Source organism: Martes martes (genome assembly GCF_963455335.1).
Source record: "Martes martes genome assembly, chromosome: 8".
NCBI lineage: Eukaryota > Metazoa > Chordata > Mammalia > Carnivora > Mustelidae > Martes > Martes martes.
The window spans coordinates 65197722-65215649 of record NC_137895.1 but is presented as its reverse complement, the minus strand read 5'-3'; the positions used below and the strand labels follow the sequence as shown (position 1 = coordinate 65215649).

At 41.4% G+C, this 17928-nt stretch overlaps 1 protein-coding gene across 2 annotated transcripts in view; it reads left to right on the top strand.

The window, feature by feature from the left end:
* The window catches only part of FAR2 (fatty acyl-CoA reductase 2), a 135225-nt gene that overhangs the window by 106751 nt on the left and 10546 nt on the right, over positions 1-17928 (top strand). For both annotated transcript variants that reach the window (XM_080810790.1, XM_080810789.1), the window contains exons 4-8: positions 1902-2081; positions 10843-11020; positions 12342-12386; positions 14968-15086; positions 15957-16024. In XM_080810790.1, coding sequence (XP_080666916.1) covers positions 1902-2081; positions 10843-11020; positions 12342-12386; positions 14968-15086; positions 15957-16024 — 590 coding nt within the window. The remainder of the gene's footprint in view (positions 1-1901; positions 2082-10842; positions 11021-12341; positions 12387-14967; positions 15087-15956; positions 16025-17928) is intronic.

Genomic DNA, 17928 nt, shown 5'->3' with positions numbered 1-17928 from the left:
CCAGTGTTGGACTCTTTATTTTTGTTCCATTACTTAGGCTTTCTCTCTCAACACCACAGTATTTTATTACAGTAATTTTTTACTTTATTAGGCAAGTATACACACATCATTCTCTTTTTATAGAATTTTCCTGACTATTCTCATCTGCTGAAGATAATTTTTCCAGCTTCTTAAAAAGTTGGGAATTTGATTAGGATTACTGAATATGGACATGTCAACTACTTTAGAAAAACAACATATTTAAAACATTGGCTCTTCCTATCAAAGGACAATATGTTGTTTATTCAATTTTTCTATAACCCTTAAGTTTTATTTTTGTATATAGTTGGTTCCTTTTTTCTTAACTGGATATATTTTTTAAATGTTCAGTTTTGAATATGTGCCTTTCTTCCACCGTATTCTCCATTTTTTTCCTTTAACATAACTTTTATAAATGGACACTTTACTGAATGAATCATTGCATGTCCCAGGGTAGGTTTTTTTGTTGTTGGTTTTTTTTTTTCCCAGATACACAATTATGTAATCTGATAGGGATTTTTGTGACTGCCTTTACAACTGTTACATCTGCTAATTCCTTATGTTTTCCTCTCTAATTACCAGGTGGAAGTTCAGAGCAATATTAAGTAGTAGTAGTAATTGCAGCCATTCTTCTTGGCCCTGACTTTTTTTTTTTTTTTAAGATTTTATTTATTTATTTGACAGAGAGGGAGAGAGAGAATGCACAAGTAGGCAGATCAGCAGGCAGAGGGAGAGGGAGAAGCAGTCTCTCCGCCTAGCAGGGAGTCCAACACAGGGCTTGATCCCAGGACCTCAAGATCATGACTTGAGTTGAAGGCCAATGCTTAATCAACTGAGCCACCCAGGAACCCCTTGGCCCTGACTTTAAAAGCAGTGCTCCTAACTTTTCACCATTAAACATGATACAGGCTAGCAAAGGGAAAGGGATGTATTTTAATCATTTATTCTTCTTTTAATGATTTTTTAAAAATTAAATTGGAAATGGATACTGAACATCATTTTTAAAATTTCAAAATACATATAGAGGATCATTTAGTTTTTCTCTTTTTTATTATCTTTTTTAGTTAGATTAATAGGGTTCCTGATATTGTATAAACCTTGTGTTTCTACAATGAACCATTTCATTGTCATCTCGTATTATACTTATATAACTTGGTATTCTATTAGCTAAAATTTGGGATTTTTGACATTCATTTTTAGATCTGACCTGGACCTTTGCAATAGAAATTTCTTTCTTTTTTTTTATTGTTTTTTAAGATTTTTAAAATGTATTTATTTGACAGACCAGGATCACAAGTAGGCAGAGAAGCAGGCAGAGTTGGGGGGGTGGGGTGGGAAGCAGGCTCCCTGCTGAGCAGAGAGTTGATGCAAGGCTTGATCCCAGGACCCTGAGATCATGACCTGAGCCCAAGGCAGAGGCTTAACCCACTGAGCCACCCAGATGCCCCTGCAATAGAAATTTCTATTTCTCATTCTCTATCCACTGCTACTCTCCTACAATTCATTTGAATTTTTGCAGCTTCTTGAGTTAGATGCTCAATTTATCTATCTTTATATTTTTAGTGGCTGCTTAAGAAACCTCTTTATACATCCAGAAGATTGTGATTTTTTTTTCCTTCCAGTTGATTTAGAACCAAGGTATCTCTAAATGCAATACGAACAATGCTTCAGCGACTAGGATTTATGTGCACAAAACACGGCATCAACTATAACACATTCCAGGCATCACACAACTGTGTAGCTATGATCTGTGCTCTTCTTCCTGGGCCTTTGGTGCAGCCACAGAAATGAGACGTACGTGCCCGTTATTGGAGTAGGTGACGTTCTAGCAAAGCAGGACACCGAGTTGCCTCATTGTACTTCTTCTGCTTTACCTCCTGCAGACACGCCGTGCAACTTAACGTTACTGCCACCCAGCAGCTCTTGCTCATGGCCAGTCAGATGCCAAAACTTGAAGCCTTCATACATATCTCCACTGCCTTTTCAAATTGTAACCTGAAACACATCGATGAGGTCATCTACCCATGCCCTGTGGAGCCAAAAAAAATCATCGACTCCATGGAGTAAGTTGGGTCATATGAGGGGGTCAGGAGGTGGGCAGATCGTGGTTCTCTTTGATTCTTTGTAGTCATTCCTTAATGAGGTAACAAAGCGAGACACTCTTGAAGCAGTGTGCTTTGCAAAGGTGCTAGCTTTCGCTGTCTGATCCCTGCTGTTCCCTTCATCCCAGTGTGAGGAGTACAGTGCTTGGTGATGGGGAAGGACAGGCATGGATAAATGCCACAAGGTGGTGGGTATCAAGGAGGGCACGAGTGGTGATGAGCACTGGGTTTTATGCGTAAATGATGAATGGTTGAACACGGCGTCAGAAACTGATGGTGTACTATATGGGGGCTAACTGAACATAATAAAAAAAAAATGCCACAGAAGAGTTTTGTGAAATAGTTTAGGATTGTAATGGGCACATGGGAATGCTTCTGTCACTCCGTACTGAACTCAGCATGGTCACTGAAGGAAGTAGAGTGTAAAGTGTAAAAGTGCAGAAGCAAGCCTTCAGCGTCAGTCCGACCTGGCTTCTGCAGCTTCCTGTCTGTGTGACCTTGAGTGAGTTCCTTGGCCTCTCTGAGCCTCAGTTCCTTCATTTGTGAAATGGGGGTGATAACAGTGCTCATCTTGTAGTGATCATGAGTGATAGAAAGCAGTTGTTGTGCTCGGGAGTGTTTAATGGCAGCTGATCCGAAGGTTAATAAAGAAGAACTCAGAGGTGGGACGCCTGGGTGGCTCAGTCGGTTGAGCACCGGCCTTCGGCTCAGATCATGATCCCCGGGGTCCTGGGATGGAGCCCCGTGTCGGGCTCCCTGCTCGGCAGAGAGTCTGCTTCTCCCTCTCCCTCTGCCTGCCACTCTGCCTACTTGAGCTCTCCTATCTCTCTGTCAAATAAATGAATAAAATCTTAAAAAAATAAAGAAGAAGAAGAAGAACTCATAGGTAAGCAGAAATCCTCCCAGGTCTGGCAGAAAGTGCAAGTCTCTTGATCTAGGAGGCTGAGATATGCTTTCCTTATTGTCTTGTGGAGGAAAAGTAACTGTAGCATCTTTCTCTTCCCACCTACTAACAGGAACCACTTTGTTCTTAGGACTGGCCCTGGTCTCAGAATAAGTGTTTTCATTTTCTGGGTCTTCATTCTTCTGTTCAATTTAACAAGTTTATCTTGTTTAAAAAAAAAAAAAACAACAACCGGTATTCCGGCTGAGAAAATAGACTACTTCACCATGAAATTTGTCAGATTTTAATTTCATGTAATACTGTATCTCTATTTAAGATAGACTCTTTAAAATGAAACTTAGCTAAATCAAGAGTTCATTCCCTTCAGGGCAAACATTTTTATCTCCTACAGTCCTGAGAATAGATATTTTTACCTGTCATTTTAAAATATCCGGGACAAAGAAGAATGAAAGTCATCTAAAGGACCTGGAGGTTACCTCACGTTGCTCATAAGTGGTGACTTGCTTAAGTTGTGCAAAGGGAGCTTCCGAGCGCAGAGCTTGTCAGGAGAGTTGGAGAAAAGAGGCTCTGATGCCCCAAGTTGGTACAGGAGAGTGGATGTGGAAGGCCTTAGCGTGTTTTTGGGTGGAATCTATTTGTTTTCGGCTGGCTGCCCTCTCACAGTGCTGTCTCTTGGTCCGTGTGGTGTGTACATATTTGCTGTGCCCAGGAAAGGGGCAGAGCTGTTTGAGTGCAGACTCTGCTGCTGAGATCCCAGAGCCTTCCCCCACTGTTGACCCTTCTAGCAGCTGACAGATGACAGCATGATGTGAGGCAGGACGGAAGTCTTGCAGAGACCACCAAAGAAAGGAGACAGGAGTTGAAGCTTCAGTTCAGCCCCAGTGAGGGGCTTCTCTGGGTCCCCCGTAGCACTTCCTCCCTCCCAAACTGTGTCCCCTCAGGATCCCCAGGTCTCCAAGAAGAATAAACTCACCTCCTAGAAGAGGAGTTGGTTTCTCTTCAGGTGCCCAGCGCTTGCCGTCCTTGCCCACTCCGTGTCCCCTGGCCAAAGCCAGGGGTAGCTACATGATTGATGATCAAACCGGAATTGGCATTTGTACAAAATTCATCTCTCTCATTTACTGCTCCCCATGGAATATAATTATTCTGAAAAATATACAGCCAAACAGAAGTAAAAATGAAATAAAATTTGTCTCAACAGAACACATTTTACATATAATTAAGAAACCAAGGTTTTCTTCTTCTTTTAAAACAAGGAAAAGTCATAACCACAATTTATTAATTCAGATTTTTATATTCAGGACCACCTGTCCAGCCTCATCTCCGCCAACCCTCCCTTTACGTTTGTGCTACGGTCACACTGAAGTCATTACTCCGCTCCCTCATGCCGCTCTGCCTTGGCTTATGACAGTTCTGTTTCTAGAAACTACCTCCACCTCTGCTTCCCTGGTTAATTCCTACTCTGACATCAGAGCTCTCCTCTGGAAGCCTTTGAACTGAGGCCAGGCCCAATTAGGAGTTAATGCTTCTTATTGGTATGACAATCGTGGCCATGAATCAGCATTTAAAAAAAAAACAGACCTCTCCAGCTCTCACACCTGCACATGTCCGCTGCCTTCGTCCCAACTATCACAGGCATTTTATCATGAAATTATGTCACCATTCTTCCCCATCTCCCTGTCTTCATATTTCTAGCTTCAGCAGTTGGGTTTTTTTTTAATATTTTATTTATTTATTCGACAGACAGAGATCACAAGTAGGCAGAGAAGCAGGCAGAGAGAGAGAGAGGAGGAAGCAGGCTCCACGCTGAGCAGAGAGCCCGATGCGGGGCTCGATCCCAGGACCCCGGGATCATGACCTGAGCCGAAGGCAGAGGCTTTAACCCACTGAGCCACCCATGTGCCCCAGTTGGGGGGGTTTTACCTTTAGGAACTCCTATGCATAAATGGATGAGGGGCTACCAATGAAATTCCAGTTTTCCGGAATAACGGCTCAAGTAGAATGTTTATTTTTTAGAGTGCACATAACCGACCAGGAAAGATTGCTGCTTTCCCTCTTTTTCAGGTCAAGTTAACTCCTCTTAGGAGAGACAGAAGGAAAAGATTTTTGTACCTATATGAAAACTGAAAATAACTATAGCCCGAAACTAGAAAAATGGATCCGTAAATATTTACTGCTTTAGTTAGCATCCTTAAATCAACCTAGTAAGTATGCATTAAGAAGGGAAGGGCAGCTCTGATTCATCATTGAGCAATTATTGTGAGTAAAGACACTTTCACAGACATCAGTTCCTTACCGTAATATTGTAGGGCTGGTGGTATGTGTCGCTGCTACTGGGCTAATAACGGAACAGAAGCTCCGAAAGGCTGAGGAAGGCTTCAGAATTCTCCCAGCTAGTAAGTTACAGGGGCACCATTTTTCTCCGTGGCCCCATGATTCGGTCACGTGGCCCTTTTCGTTACTCCCACCCACTTGACTGTATGAGAGATTAAAAGGTGCTTTCTTAAAATAGAGACTGTGTTCTCAAGGAGCTCCCAGTAAAACACAAAACAGAGCAGGGTAGCATCATACATGGAGCATGGTAGCAGAAGTTAGATGGAGTTGGTGGTGGCAGTGGAAAGGCCCTGTGGAGACAGGCGCAGCACACGGACTTGGGAGAGGAGGCGCAGTGTGGCGGGGTGAGGTGGGGGCATAGACTAGGCACAGCCAGGGGAGCAGGAAGGCTGGAGGCGTGCTGGGGGTATGGCCGTCCATCCACCTGAGCAGCACAGTTGTTATTTGTAGGGAAGTGGGGCTGGGGTTGTCCTGAGAGTTTTGAATGCCGTGGGGAGGACTGTATTTAATTCTGAAGGCAATAGGGATCCACGGCAGGAGGGTCATGCATGTGTGTGTAGGGGGGGTGGTTTTGATTGGTTGGTGCTTCCATTTTGTTTTCATCAAAAAAAGACATGGATGAAAGCGGGCTTTAGGAATGTTAGTACTGTCACGAGGGAAGGGGGTAGATCTGCCTGGGCAGTCATCAGAGGCAGGGACAGCTGTGACATGCCATGTTGTGGGGTAAGACCGAGAACTGGGGAGTGACAACAGATACCAAAAAACACCTCTGTGTTCGGGGACAGGAGACTGAATGGGACGTGGCCACTGCTTTGCACGTGGGCTTGCACATACCTTCTAATCAACCCTCAGATTCCATCTCTAGTGTCCAGGATTGAAATCCTTTAAAGTTCAAGTCTACTGAAAGTTTTACCCCAAGACGCGATGGCTCTCTCAGAGCTAATCCCAGTTTGTTCAAGGCTAACATTTGTGGAGTGGCGTCCTTTGAAACCGGTGATTCCTCAGCTTGCCTGACCATAACAAGCACCACTCCACTGGTTACAAATCAAGGTGATCAAGCTGTCACCCCTGAAGACTGGTTTGGAGGTTCTAAGATGATGCCCAGGGAGCTGAACTTTTGTCATAGGCCCCACATAAGTCTTACCCCAAACGAGCAGGCAAGTTTGGGGAAAACTGCCTCGAAGTGCTTTTTCACGTAATGTCTCTCATTTGACACAAGGTTCATTCGTATTCCAGTCACCCATGCACCCCAGCCTCCCCCCTCTCCTCGCTTGCCACTCCCCACCATTCCTAGAGGCTTTCCTCGATGAAAAGTTCCCGACAGATTTGTACCTACTAAAAATCATGCTCTTGACAAGGCTACCTGGCCTACAGAAGCACAGTTAATCTTCCATGTGAAAAAAGGTGTTTTTGATCAAACGTGGGCAGCAGTCAGCTATGGCAGAAATATGAAAGGAAGTCACATGTTGGAAAGTAGTCTTGTCTGGGTGCTGAAGAACACGTTGTTAACACTAAGACAGTGTATCTACTCCAGGGGAAAGGAAAACACTCATTTTGATTTTGTCCATTTACTGTCAGAATTGTATAGGCTTAAGATGGCATCTAAGCAGCAGACAAAAAAAAAAAAACAACCAGAAAATTCTGCGTACTTTTACTGTTATCCGGCTTTAAATACAAATCAGAGCTGGGTTAGCTGCTTCCTAGACAGATTGAATAATTTTCATATTATCAGACCACTGGAGGCCAGAATAGGTGTTCAGTAGAAGTCAAGGGGGAATTGCAGAGCCAGCTCACCACCAGCACTGGGCACAGGAATACCCTTGACCCCAGTCAGAAGTGTAAATGTGCTCTGAAGCCAACTCTGCCACGTTGAAATTAGTCAACACATAGTCTTTCAGCTTCTCAACACTTGACATCACTACCAGCTTGATATTTTAACTTCCAGTTTTGCTTCATTCTCTAAAAACACATCCCCTCCCTTCCTTCTTCCTTCCTTCCTTCCTTCCTCCTTATTTCCTTCCTTCCTTCCTTCCTACCTTCCTTCCTTCCTTCCTTCCTTCCCTCTTTCCTTCCTTCCCCACAGATTCCTTCCAGCCCCACCTGCTCCTCAGTTCCCCCAGGCTCTCCTGTCAGTGTCCATCTCAGCTTCCCAAAGTGTTATTCGAACACAAACCAGCCAGTTGAGACTGTGGTATGGGAGAGCCCTTCAGGACTGAATCAGGGAGTAGGTGCCTGGGTGGATAAAGTGATTGGACACAGAGAGAAGAAACTTAATCCCTGCTCTCTGGGACTCATTATAAAATGGGGAAACTGACATTGAACCTACAGCAGGATCACTGCAAGAATCGAGGGAAGAACCTAATTCAGACGAGAGAAGGAGAGAGCGAACATGACCATGACCGCATGTGCAGTACTTACTCCGCAGAAAACTTCACCCAAAATACCACTAGTCTTGCCCTCCCTGTTGCCTAAGGAAACTAGGAGGAAAAATTTATATTCCTCCTACTGTTTCACTTAGGAAGTACCTAAATTATGAAATCATTAATGATATTAGGTTGATTCAGTAAGTTTCAAGCCCCACCCCCACAAAAATATAGTGATATTTATAGGATATGGTATGTACATTGCTTTCTGAAATCTTCACTAACTTTTTGCTTCTTTTGAAGCAATGTAAGTAGAAGTTTAGAATCTGGGACCTATGGGTTCAAAACAACTCAGGTACCCTGAAGAGCATTTGGTTAATTTTAGAAATGTACTTTTATTTATAGAGTGTCTTTTTCCATGCCAACTTCACTGTTTTAAAAACAAACTGAGAAGGGGCACCTGGGTGGCTCAGTCAGGTAAGCGTCAGCCTTCAGTTCAGGGCATGATCCCAGGGTCCTGGGATTGAACCTGGCATTGGGCTCCCTGCTCAGCCGAGAGCCTGCTTCTCTCCCTCTGCCTCTCCCCCTGCTCATATACACACACTCTCTCTCTCTCTTCCTCGAATAAATACATTTTTTAAAAATGTTCATCAAAAAAATTGAGAACAAATAGCAAATCGGACTTTGGTAATGAAGAGTATAGGTCTCGTAAAGGGTATCTCGTCAAGGGTATCACCACTTGATGGGCGCGTGTGTGTGCTTCTTATACCAACGTCCTCTTTGAACCCGGGAAGTGCTGGAGGAGACGGGCCAAGGGCTGTTTGCCTGCATTAGAAAAGATAATTTAAAACTGTTACATTTGTAGATACATGCCCCTTGGTCCTTTTACCAAACATCAAAAATTCCTTCGGTTTATTGGCTCATTTGGCTTTATCAAAGAGCTTTAAGTGCAGTTGTGAAAATTCCCGTTTGTTCTCATGATAACTTGAAAATTAGAATAGCTATAATGATTGCCATTTTTCACCAGTAAAAACTGAGGAATCTAGAAGCTAATTCAGTGGGATACAGACAGAGCCACAAATATAAGAGGCAAGCCATTCACAGAGCACAGCAACTTCCTTTACAGTTGTGTTCTTAGTAATCTATGAAACCAGGATTTTCTTTAAAAAAAAAAAAAAGATTTATTTATTTATTTTAGAGAGAGAGTGTGAGCATAAGCTGGGGGGAGAGAGAGCCTTAAGCAGACTCTTTGCTGACTGTGGATCCCAACCTGGGGCTCACCTTCTGGCCCTGAGATCATGACCTGAGCTGAAACCAAAAGTCAGATGCTCAAACAGCTGAGCCACCCAGGTGCGCTGAAACCAACATTTTCTAAGATAGGCGAACTCCCTTTCCATGCACACCAACATCAGTGACAACAGCTGGTCTCAGCCCTGTGACATATCATCTTAGTGCCTGATTATGTTCTCATGTATTCTTAGAATTTGTTTCTTTACAGCCTGATCAGGCTGTATTTCTCCTGACCTGCTTTTTGCAATCTGTGTGTGTTTGCACGTGAAAGAAAATGGTCTTAGGTCAGTTAATCCACTGTGGACCATCAGGTAAAATGAGGTAATGGTAACATCATCATGAAATGGAGAGGTGCCTACATTATCCCACACGCTTTATCCCTAACCTCAGGGGCCGTATAATTAGAAAATCTTCCATTTTTCTAAGTATGTGGAGTTGCTTTTGTTCTAGGAACTTCTTGACCTTTCCCTATTCAATTTAAATCAAAAGGTATTTGAGTATCTAGAAAACACTCAGCACTAATAGCAGCAAAGCAAGAGAACCGAAACATTATAGACAGTGCTCATGTCTCACTCCAACATCAAATGAGTGTTCTCAAAACTGAGGGTTGTGTCTCTGAATAAGTATTAGCATAAGCACAATGTAAATGTCCAGTAATTTGTCATGGGAGCAAAGCAGTAACAGCTAAGATTTTTCTATAATCAAAATAGTATGACTGAGCTCAGTCCTTTAAGGTAGGAATGAATGTACCAAGCCCATCGATTATAAAAATCACACTAACGTATTTAGGTAGCCTGGTTTTTGAAAAATTATATTGTAACAAATGGCTAACCAAATAGATCTGTCAACTAAGAGAAACATTAAATATTTAATCGACGATTTTATTGCTTTCTTTGAGAAGGGCAGATAGACTTTGGGATTATCAAAAGGGTGCTGACATCTTTAAAAAAGAGATTAGGCGGCTGTCATGGTAACTCAGTTTCTTTAACTCATGTCCTTTTGTAAGGAGAGGTGTTCACCAGTCACTATTAGAGCTGCTTCAGAGTAGTATAATCATGCCTCCTGACAGACTATTATATTAATAGCTACTAGAGAATCTCAGAATTCAAGGGAAATCTCTGGAAAAAAAATACCGAGCTATTACTATAGACTGTAAATATAGCTTCAAAATGCATTCCGTAGATTTGCTAAAACAGATTGTAGCTCTGCCAAACGTCGTTGCTTTTATTTGTTGAGGCACTGAATGGGATTTTAAAAGTAAAAAGTGAAAGGTTGCAAGATTGGTGCCCTAGGTGTGAACAGGACAACCCCAGAGGAAAAGGGACACCCCAGAAGCCTGGGGTGGGAGCCTCTAAGCTCCACGAACACAGCACATGGCATGCTACAGGGCACGGCAGGCGCCCACAGGTGTCTTCATGGGTGTACTCCTGAGCCAATCGGAGAGGAAATAATTGAGGATAATTAGAGACCGTGCATAATAAAGTAGTAGGTTGCGTGGCTGTTGAATTTATCAGTCTAGGTGGGAGGAAGCTGGACTCAACTGGTGAGAGCGGGCCTCATGGTGCAGAGCCAAGAGCTCATTCAGCACTCGGGGTTTGGACGGGTGCCCACTCAGCCTTGGTATCCTGTGACTATTCTGAATTCCAGAACTCAAGTGAGAAAGGGGAAGTCTTGTTTGATTGTGTTTTGTTTGGGGGTTCCTTCCTCCCTCCCTCTTACTTTCCTTCCTCCCTTCCTCCCTCCCTCCCTCCCTCCCTTCCTTCCTTTCTTTTTTCCTGTCTATTGTCTAACATATGTTACTAGAATTCTTTTTGACTCTGACTACCCACAGGTGGTTAGACGATGCTATTATTGATGAGATCACCCCCAAGCTGATCGGTGATCGGCCCAATACTTACACGTACACCAAGGCCTTGGGCGAGATGGTGGTGCAGCAGGAGAGCGGGAACCTAAACATTGCCATCATAAGGCCCTCCATCGTGGGAGCAACCTGGCAGGAGCCTTTCCCGGTAAGTCCACTTGCCTGGATTCCTTGCTTTGCTTCCAAACCATCATCCTTCTCACCCAATTACTTTCCGAAGATGTCCTTCTCTCTCTCTTCTCAGAACGTATAACTGAGTGCAGCAAATCAAATACGAACCCATTATATTAGGACAAAATTCCACATTGGGTTCAGGATTTATCCAGCATGAGGTTCCTCTGGAGGTTATACTGTCTGTCCCAGCGTTGGGTGGAGGTCTTACATTAGCCTCTGATTCACTGGAATCTGAAAATTGCTGTAGGAGATAGTTTTAGTTCTTGGCTTCCCCACTATAGTTTAAGTATACCAGAATGTTCTTGTTGGCCATTTTGGTAGTTTTATAACTGTCAGGGTAAATAAAAACCACAAAGTTCGTCGAAGGTTCTCAGTTTAGGAATAATTAATTTTTGCATCTGTGTACTGCTGTATCTTTTTGAAAGTACACCAAATTATACTATCTTTTTTGAAGCAATTCTATGAGGCTTTAGGGCCAAAAAAAATTGAGCTCTATGACTTACTGAAAATGCGGGCTTTTGAGCAGTCTCATCTATAAACCTGGGCTCGTGCTATTTTAGCCCAATACTGGACCCACATGTGGAGAGCCAATCAAATGAGACCATGTACAAGGAGTGTTTAGTGTAGTGCCTGGTCCCTGGTCGAATGAATATTAAGTCCTCCCTCTTCTCTTTTCTACCTCCTCTCCTATTTAAACACTCGTTTTAACTTCTACGGATGAAGACACAGACATAATAAGGTCAACTGACTTGCTTAGGGCTTAGGAGACAAACTCAAGAAGACGTTTTCCCTCCAACAGCTCCATAACATATTCTTCCCGCGAACATCTCTGAGCAAGCTAATGCAAATAGAGTATGGGTGCTCTGACTTTTCAGATTTTCCAGAAATGGATCATTCCTACAAATCATGTTTGATATGTAGTGTTCCCCTGGAGAGTTAAAATCAGGCCTGAGGTGAAGAAAAGTGATGGCTAGTGACTTGGTTAGCAAGTTATGATATTAAGTCAAGGTTCAGTTTAACCTCTAAGATGTCATAAAACAAACTGAAACTCCCCATGACTCCTCCCTCCTATAAAAAAAGATGCTGGCAGAATTTTCATTCTTGCACAAGTGCAGAAATATCCAGTGCTTTGCCACCAATCTTTGTTTGTGATCTTAGATATATTGGATGAGACCGTCTATCAGCTGGGATCTCAGTGCTCTTGTTTGAAACTTACTAAAATCAGACTGCAGACATTGCATAGACATATAATGATTTTCTGACATGTGTAACTAATAGAGATCTTTTTCTTTTAGGGCTGGGTTGATAACCTAAATGGACCTAATGGGCTCATTATTGCGGTACGTATAATAATGTAGAAATAACTCCTTGGAAGGTAGTAGAGGAATGGTAATAACATGCCTAGTGTTGGTTTAGCTTCATTGATCCAAATCCATAAGTGTTACTTTAGTAACAACAATTGAAACCACTTAATCTCAATTCTGCTGGTTGGGAAATAGAGGCAAGATGAAATTACTTTTATTATTTGTAGATTTTATTATCAGGAAAGCAGAAGCACTGTGATATCATCAGTTACTCTCGAGGAGTTTTATTTTTGGAAAGTCTGAGCATCAGGGACCATGTCTGCATTTCCCTTTAATTACCACAAGAGGGGAGTGTTTCCTCCTTTTCGCTATTTATTAATAGCTTGAATTAATACAGTAAATTGGGGAGGCAACAAAAATCACATTCTCAAAGATTATTCTTTGTTATAATACACATTCAAGAGTTAATGTGTATGGATAGAAATTGTATAATAAAAATACATCAATAATAGTCCTCAACAGATAGAAGAAAGAGAACCACCAATTAGAGCAAATTTTTCTCCTATAAAAATGAATGAATAGAGAAAATGCTTTTCACCAATACTTCTCTCCCAAACAAGGAGAAACATCAGCGGTGCCTCTAGGTCCCTGCGGTGAAGGCTGATCTAGGTGATGGGAGGCGTGCCCCAGCTCACAGTTCTCGAGGAAGCACTGTAGGACCCGAACCGCCTTTCTGCTCTTTAGGATGATGAATAGGAATTCCCTTCTCTTCCTGAGTGTAAATCTTAGAAATGCCGTGCTTCAGGGGCGCCTGGGTGGCTCGTGGGTTAAAGCCTCTGCCTTCGGCTCAGGTCATGATCCCGGGGTCCTGGGATTGAGCCCCAAATCGGACTCTCTGCTCAGCAGGGAGCCTGCTTCCCCTCTATCTCTGCCTGCCTCTCTGCCTACTTGTGATCTGTCAAATAAATAAAATCTTTAAAAAAAAAAATGCTGTGCTTCAGAGCTAGGTCCCACGTGAACTAACATACAAACATAAGAGTGAATTATGACTATTTGTCAAAAACAGCGGCAGAGAACTTCTGATTTCTTTCTAGCAGCCCCTCTCTTTTTGTTTCTCCACCTGTCTTTAACTCTTTCATTTTTTTTTATTTTAAAAAATATTTTATTTACTTATTTGATGGTGGGAGGGGGGAGAAGAGAGAGCACAAGCAGGGGGAGCAGCAGACAGAGAGAGAAGGAGAAGCAGGCTCCCTGCTGAGCAGAGAGCCCTATGTGGGACTTGATTCCAGGACTCTGTGATCATGACAGGCAGATGCTTAACTGACTGAGCCACCCAGGCACCCCAACTCTTTCATCTTTAAAGCTTAGTTGGGGTGAACATTTGGTAACTTAGAACATAATTATTTTTACATGATCCTAGAGTGAGGCTTATTATAGTATTTACAAAGCTGCACATGGATGCAGATTTTCTAAAATCTTTCAGACTGATTTCTTACATAAAAAGGAAGGGGAATCAGTCACAAGAAAATAGAGATTAGGAATATAGGAAAGTGCTAACCACTGCAAATCAATGCTGGAAATATGCAGGGTATCAATAACTTCATAAAGTCAGTGAACATGACTATTAACCTATATATTTATTGGTATGACTTATTTATTAATGTGAATAATTCCCAATTCTTACATTGATATAACATCTTTGAAGTGAACAAAGATACTTAACAAAAAGTGGTGGCCTTTCCCCAAGTAATAAGGAGTATTTATGGAATGGTAGAATTCTATTAATTTTTAAAAATGGTTCTTAGACTTTTAGGGTCTACTGTTGTTTGTAAGTTAGTGAGAACTAGCAGAAAATCACTTAAGAAATGGTAAACTGGGGGCACCTGGGTGGCTCAGTGGGTTAAAGCCTCTGCCTTCAGCTTAGGTCATGATCCCAGGGTCCTGGGATCGAGCCCCGCGTCGGGCTCTCTTCTCAGCGGGGAGCCTGCTTCCTCCTCTCTCTCTGCCTGCCTCTCTGCCTACTTGTGATCTCTGTCTGTCAAATAAATAAATAAAATCTTTAAAAAAAGAAAAGAAATGGTAAACTGAAGGGCGCCTGGCTGTCTCAGTTAAGTGTGTGCCTTTGGCTCAGGCCCCGAGATTGAGCATTGAGTCTGGGCTCCCTGTTCAGCAGAAAGCCTGATTCTCTGCCTCTCCTCCCCATTTGTTCTCTTTCTCTCTCTCTCTTTAGGTTAAATAAATAAAATGGTAAATGAATATTAATGGAAAATTTGGGAAGCCTTAGTTTTTAGGATATCTTATGAATTAATTTTTAAATGTGAAGAACTGTTCTTGGTGTTTGTTCATTAACTGAACATACTGACCTCTCACAAATTGGAGGAACTCCACCCCTAAAGGAACCTGAGGACCTCTATGGAAATTGGCATTTGAGATGGACTTGGTGGGGGGGTTGGTTGTGGGTGTGGGTTGGATAGGCTGAGAGAAGTCAGCCTTAGCATGATAACCTGTAAGCCCTGAGTCAGTGTTAACTGTTGTTAACTAGCAGCATTAGTTTAGTATTAGTCCCAGCTGTTACTTAAAACTTGGTTCAGTACTTACTGTTCTTTTTCCTATGCAGGCTGGGAAAGGGTTTCTTCGGTCCATAAGAGCTACTCCCATGGCTGTGGCAGATTTAATTCCCGTTGATACAGTCGTCAATCTCACTTTGGCTGTGGGATGGTACACAGCCGTTAACAGGTGCGCATGTGGAAGCCGGCTTTCAAACATTTGACCAGGAGGAGGGTGACTATGTTAGGCTTAGTTTCAAAATATGTGCATTTGATTGTAGTAGACCCCAAATGTCAGGAAGGATCAGTCTCAATATTTTACATAGTTCCAAATATACCATCACATATGCATGGAAATATTTTATAAATACTGCTTCATATTTTGTATAAAGTAGCAAACTCTAAATTGTTTAACCATAAAATTCTTATAACCCAAAAAGGTTTTTCTTTCTATTCAGTAGTCTAAAATACAGCTCCCCTTTTTAAGGCAAAGGAGATAAAAGTGGGTGAAATAAGGGCATCTTTTATATTTTACACAACTGCTTATTTCCTGGTATATGCCAAAAGTTCAGATCACCATGGGAGGGGCTGTTTCCTTAGTACAGGGGGAAGAAAAAAAAAAAAAAAGGTTGTTTGTATATTTGACTCTGATAGTAAATGGCAAACAGAATTAAATTTTTATTTGAAGTCAGCCATTTAGATGTTTTCCAATACAACAGGACTTAACTGGACTTAGAAGAAAACATGGCCTATATTTTGCCCAATAAACATGTCCAGAAGTTAGTGATACTCTCTGCTTTCTCATTGTCATGGTACCTCCATCTGCTCCCTAAATACATCAACTTATTTGAGATCTCTTTCACGTGCACACGCACACACACACACATTCCTCGTCTTCTTCCATTTTGCATTTTTACCCAAAGAAGGAACAAAAGATGGAAGTGTTGTCCTGGTTATGGGAATTATTGAAACATCCTTGCCTACATGTTGTTTTTCCTTATCTTTCTTTCATTCGTCCTCCATTTTGTTGTATTTATTTAATTTTTATTTCATTTTCCAGACCTAAGTCAACATTAATCTACCACTGTACATCTGGTAACCTCAATCCTTGTAATTGGGGCAAAATGGGTAAGTGCCTGTAGAGATATAACTACATAACTATTAGCATCTGCCCACACAGTAGTAGTGTCTACCACGGGGAAAAATGTGGCAAAATGTGTCTTGGAGCTTTGAGTCTAATGGGAGAAAAAGATAAAAAATAAGTACAAGAGAAAAGAATTAGTAATTATCAATGTGTAAGAGTTAACTAGAATGTGCTGTGGAATATCAAAGAAGGGGTCAATGGGAATAATGTGCATGACTGCAAGCAATAAGGGGTCCATTGGCTATAAAGATTTTTAAAATACATAAAACCGAGTGAAAGTCAGCACTTGTAAGTAACGTCAGTGAGGGAATGCCCCTCCTGCTGAGGCGGGGGCTGCTCCCACGCCCACATCCCTTATCCCCTGGCTACACCATCGAGACTGTGGGATCATCAATAACAAGTAAATGTAGGTGACTGAGTCAATAATACTCTTCACTGATTTATACAGCGAGCCATAAGTGTCACCTTGAATGTATCTTATTGAATGGAAGTAATTAACCCTGCATGTAATAGAAAATTAGCTCATCAATGTTGTACTTCATCAATTTACTTGATTTTCTGCAAATATCTGAAAATTTTAGATCATCTAGTCTTATTTAGATACTGGATATAGAAAAAAATCACATGTACTTAATTTGTTAGAATCTGATTTTCATTTCAAAGCACTCTCCTATGCTACTCTGTTCGTAAAGTTGTTATTTCAGAAAAGATGAAATTATCTACAGCCATCAAAGCTCTTTAGATCATATATCCAGTTACTTAGATCATATATCTGAGTAATTCTGAAAACATTTGGAATTAAAAATACATCTCCTCTACCTCAGTAACAGGATTAAGGTATCACTCATAAAAAGAGGCATTAATAGAAGCAAACAAGTTATGTTAAGCTTGTCAATAAAAAGATGCTACATGTAAACTCCATTTCTGATTGAGTTCAAGTCTTCTTCCGTGCTGAAACCTCTTATTTTCGGTTTATCAAAGTATACGGTATCATAGTTCAAAGTAATCTTAGAAATAATCTAGTGGCCTTGCTTTATTTTATATATGAGACCCCAAGAGAGGAAGAGATCTATTCAAATTCATGTGGAGGGCTGGTACCTCAAATATGAGTAGAGGACAGGTCTCTCTGCAGTACCCATTCTGGGAGGAAAAAGACTCCAGATTCCTGGGTCAGATGTTTCTTGAGAATCTCTTCTGCACAAGGTATATATATTTTATACAGATTTCCAAGTAACACCCTTTAAGGAGGATAATAATCCTATTACCATGATAACTGATATAGTTATCATAATTGAATAATGAACTTAGGTATATTCTTTGAAAATTTTACATTGGTAAAATCAATATTTAATTGGAATTAATATCTTTTGAAAAGAATTATTTTACAAATATACATCAAGAGTCTTTTAACTTTTATCTAGGTTTTATCTACTTAATCATTTTAAAAAATACTGTGAAAAAAAATCTGGAGACAAAAGTGAATGGACAGTGGAGTCTGGGGTATCCCCAGAGAAGCAGAAATACCAAAGAAGTAAAAAACGGGTATCTAAAGTGAACCAGCACAAGGGAATCCTGCTCTTTGATAATCCTGCTCTTTGAATCCTTGATATGCTCTTTTTCACTTAAACATTTATGAAACGTTAACCCTTTTAAAAGTTTAAGTAAAATATGCAGAAACTTTCCTGATGGTTCTACAACCAATGATCCTACCTAGGAAATAAGGCCTTCTGGCTCTGCCTTGGGGCTTTCAGAATAGACTAGATAACCTGGGAATCAAATGATGGATTTATGTTTTTCTGAACAATACTTCACTGTATTGATTGAAACTATTTCCCTGAAGAATTTGTTTTAGATAAAGGTTTCAGGAAAAGGACCCACTTTGTAACCC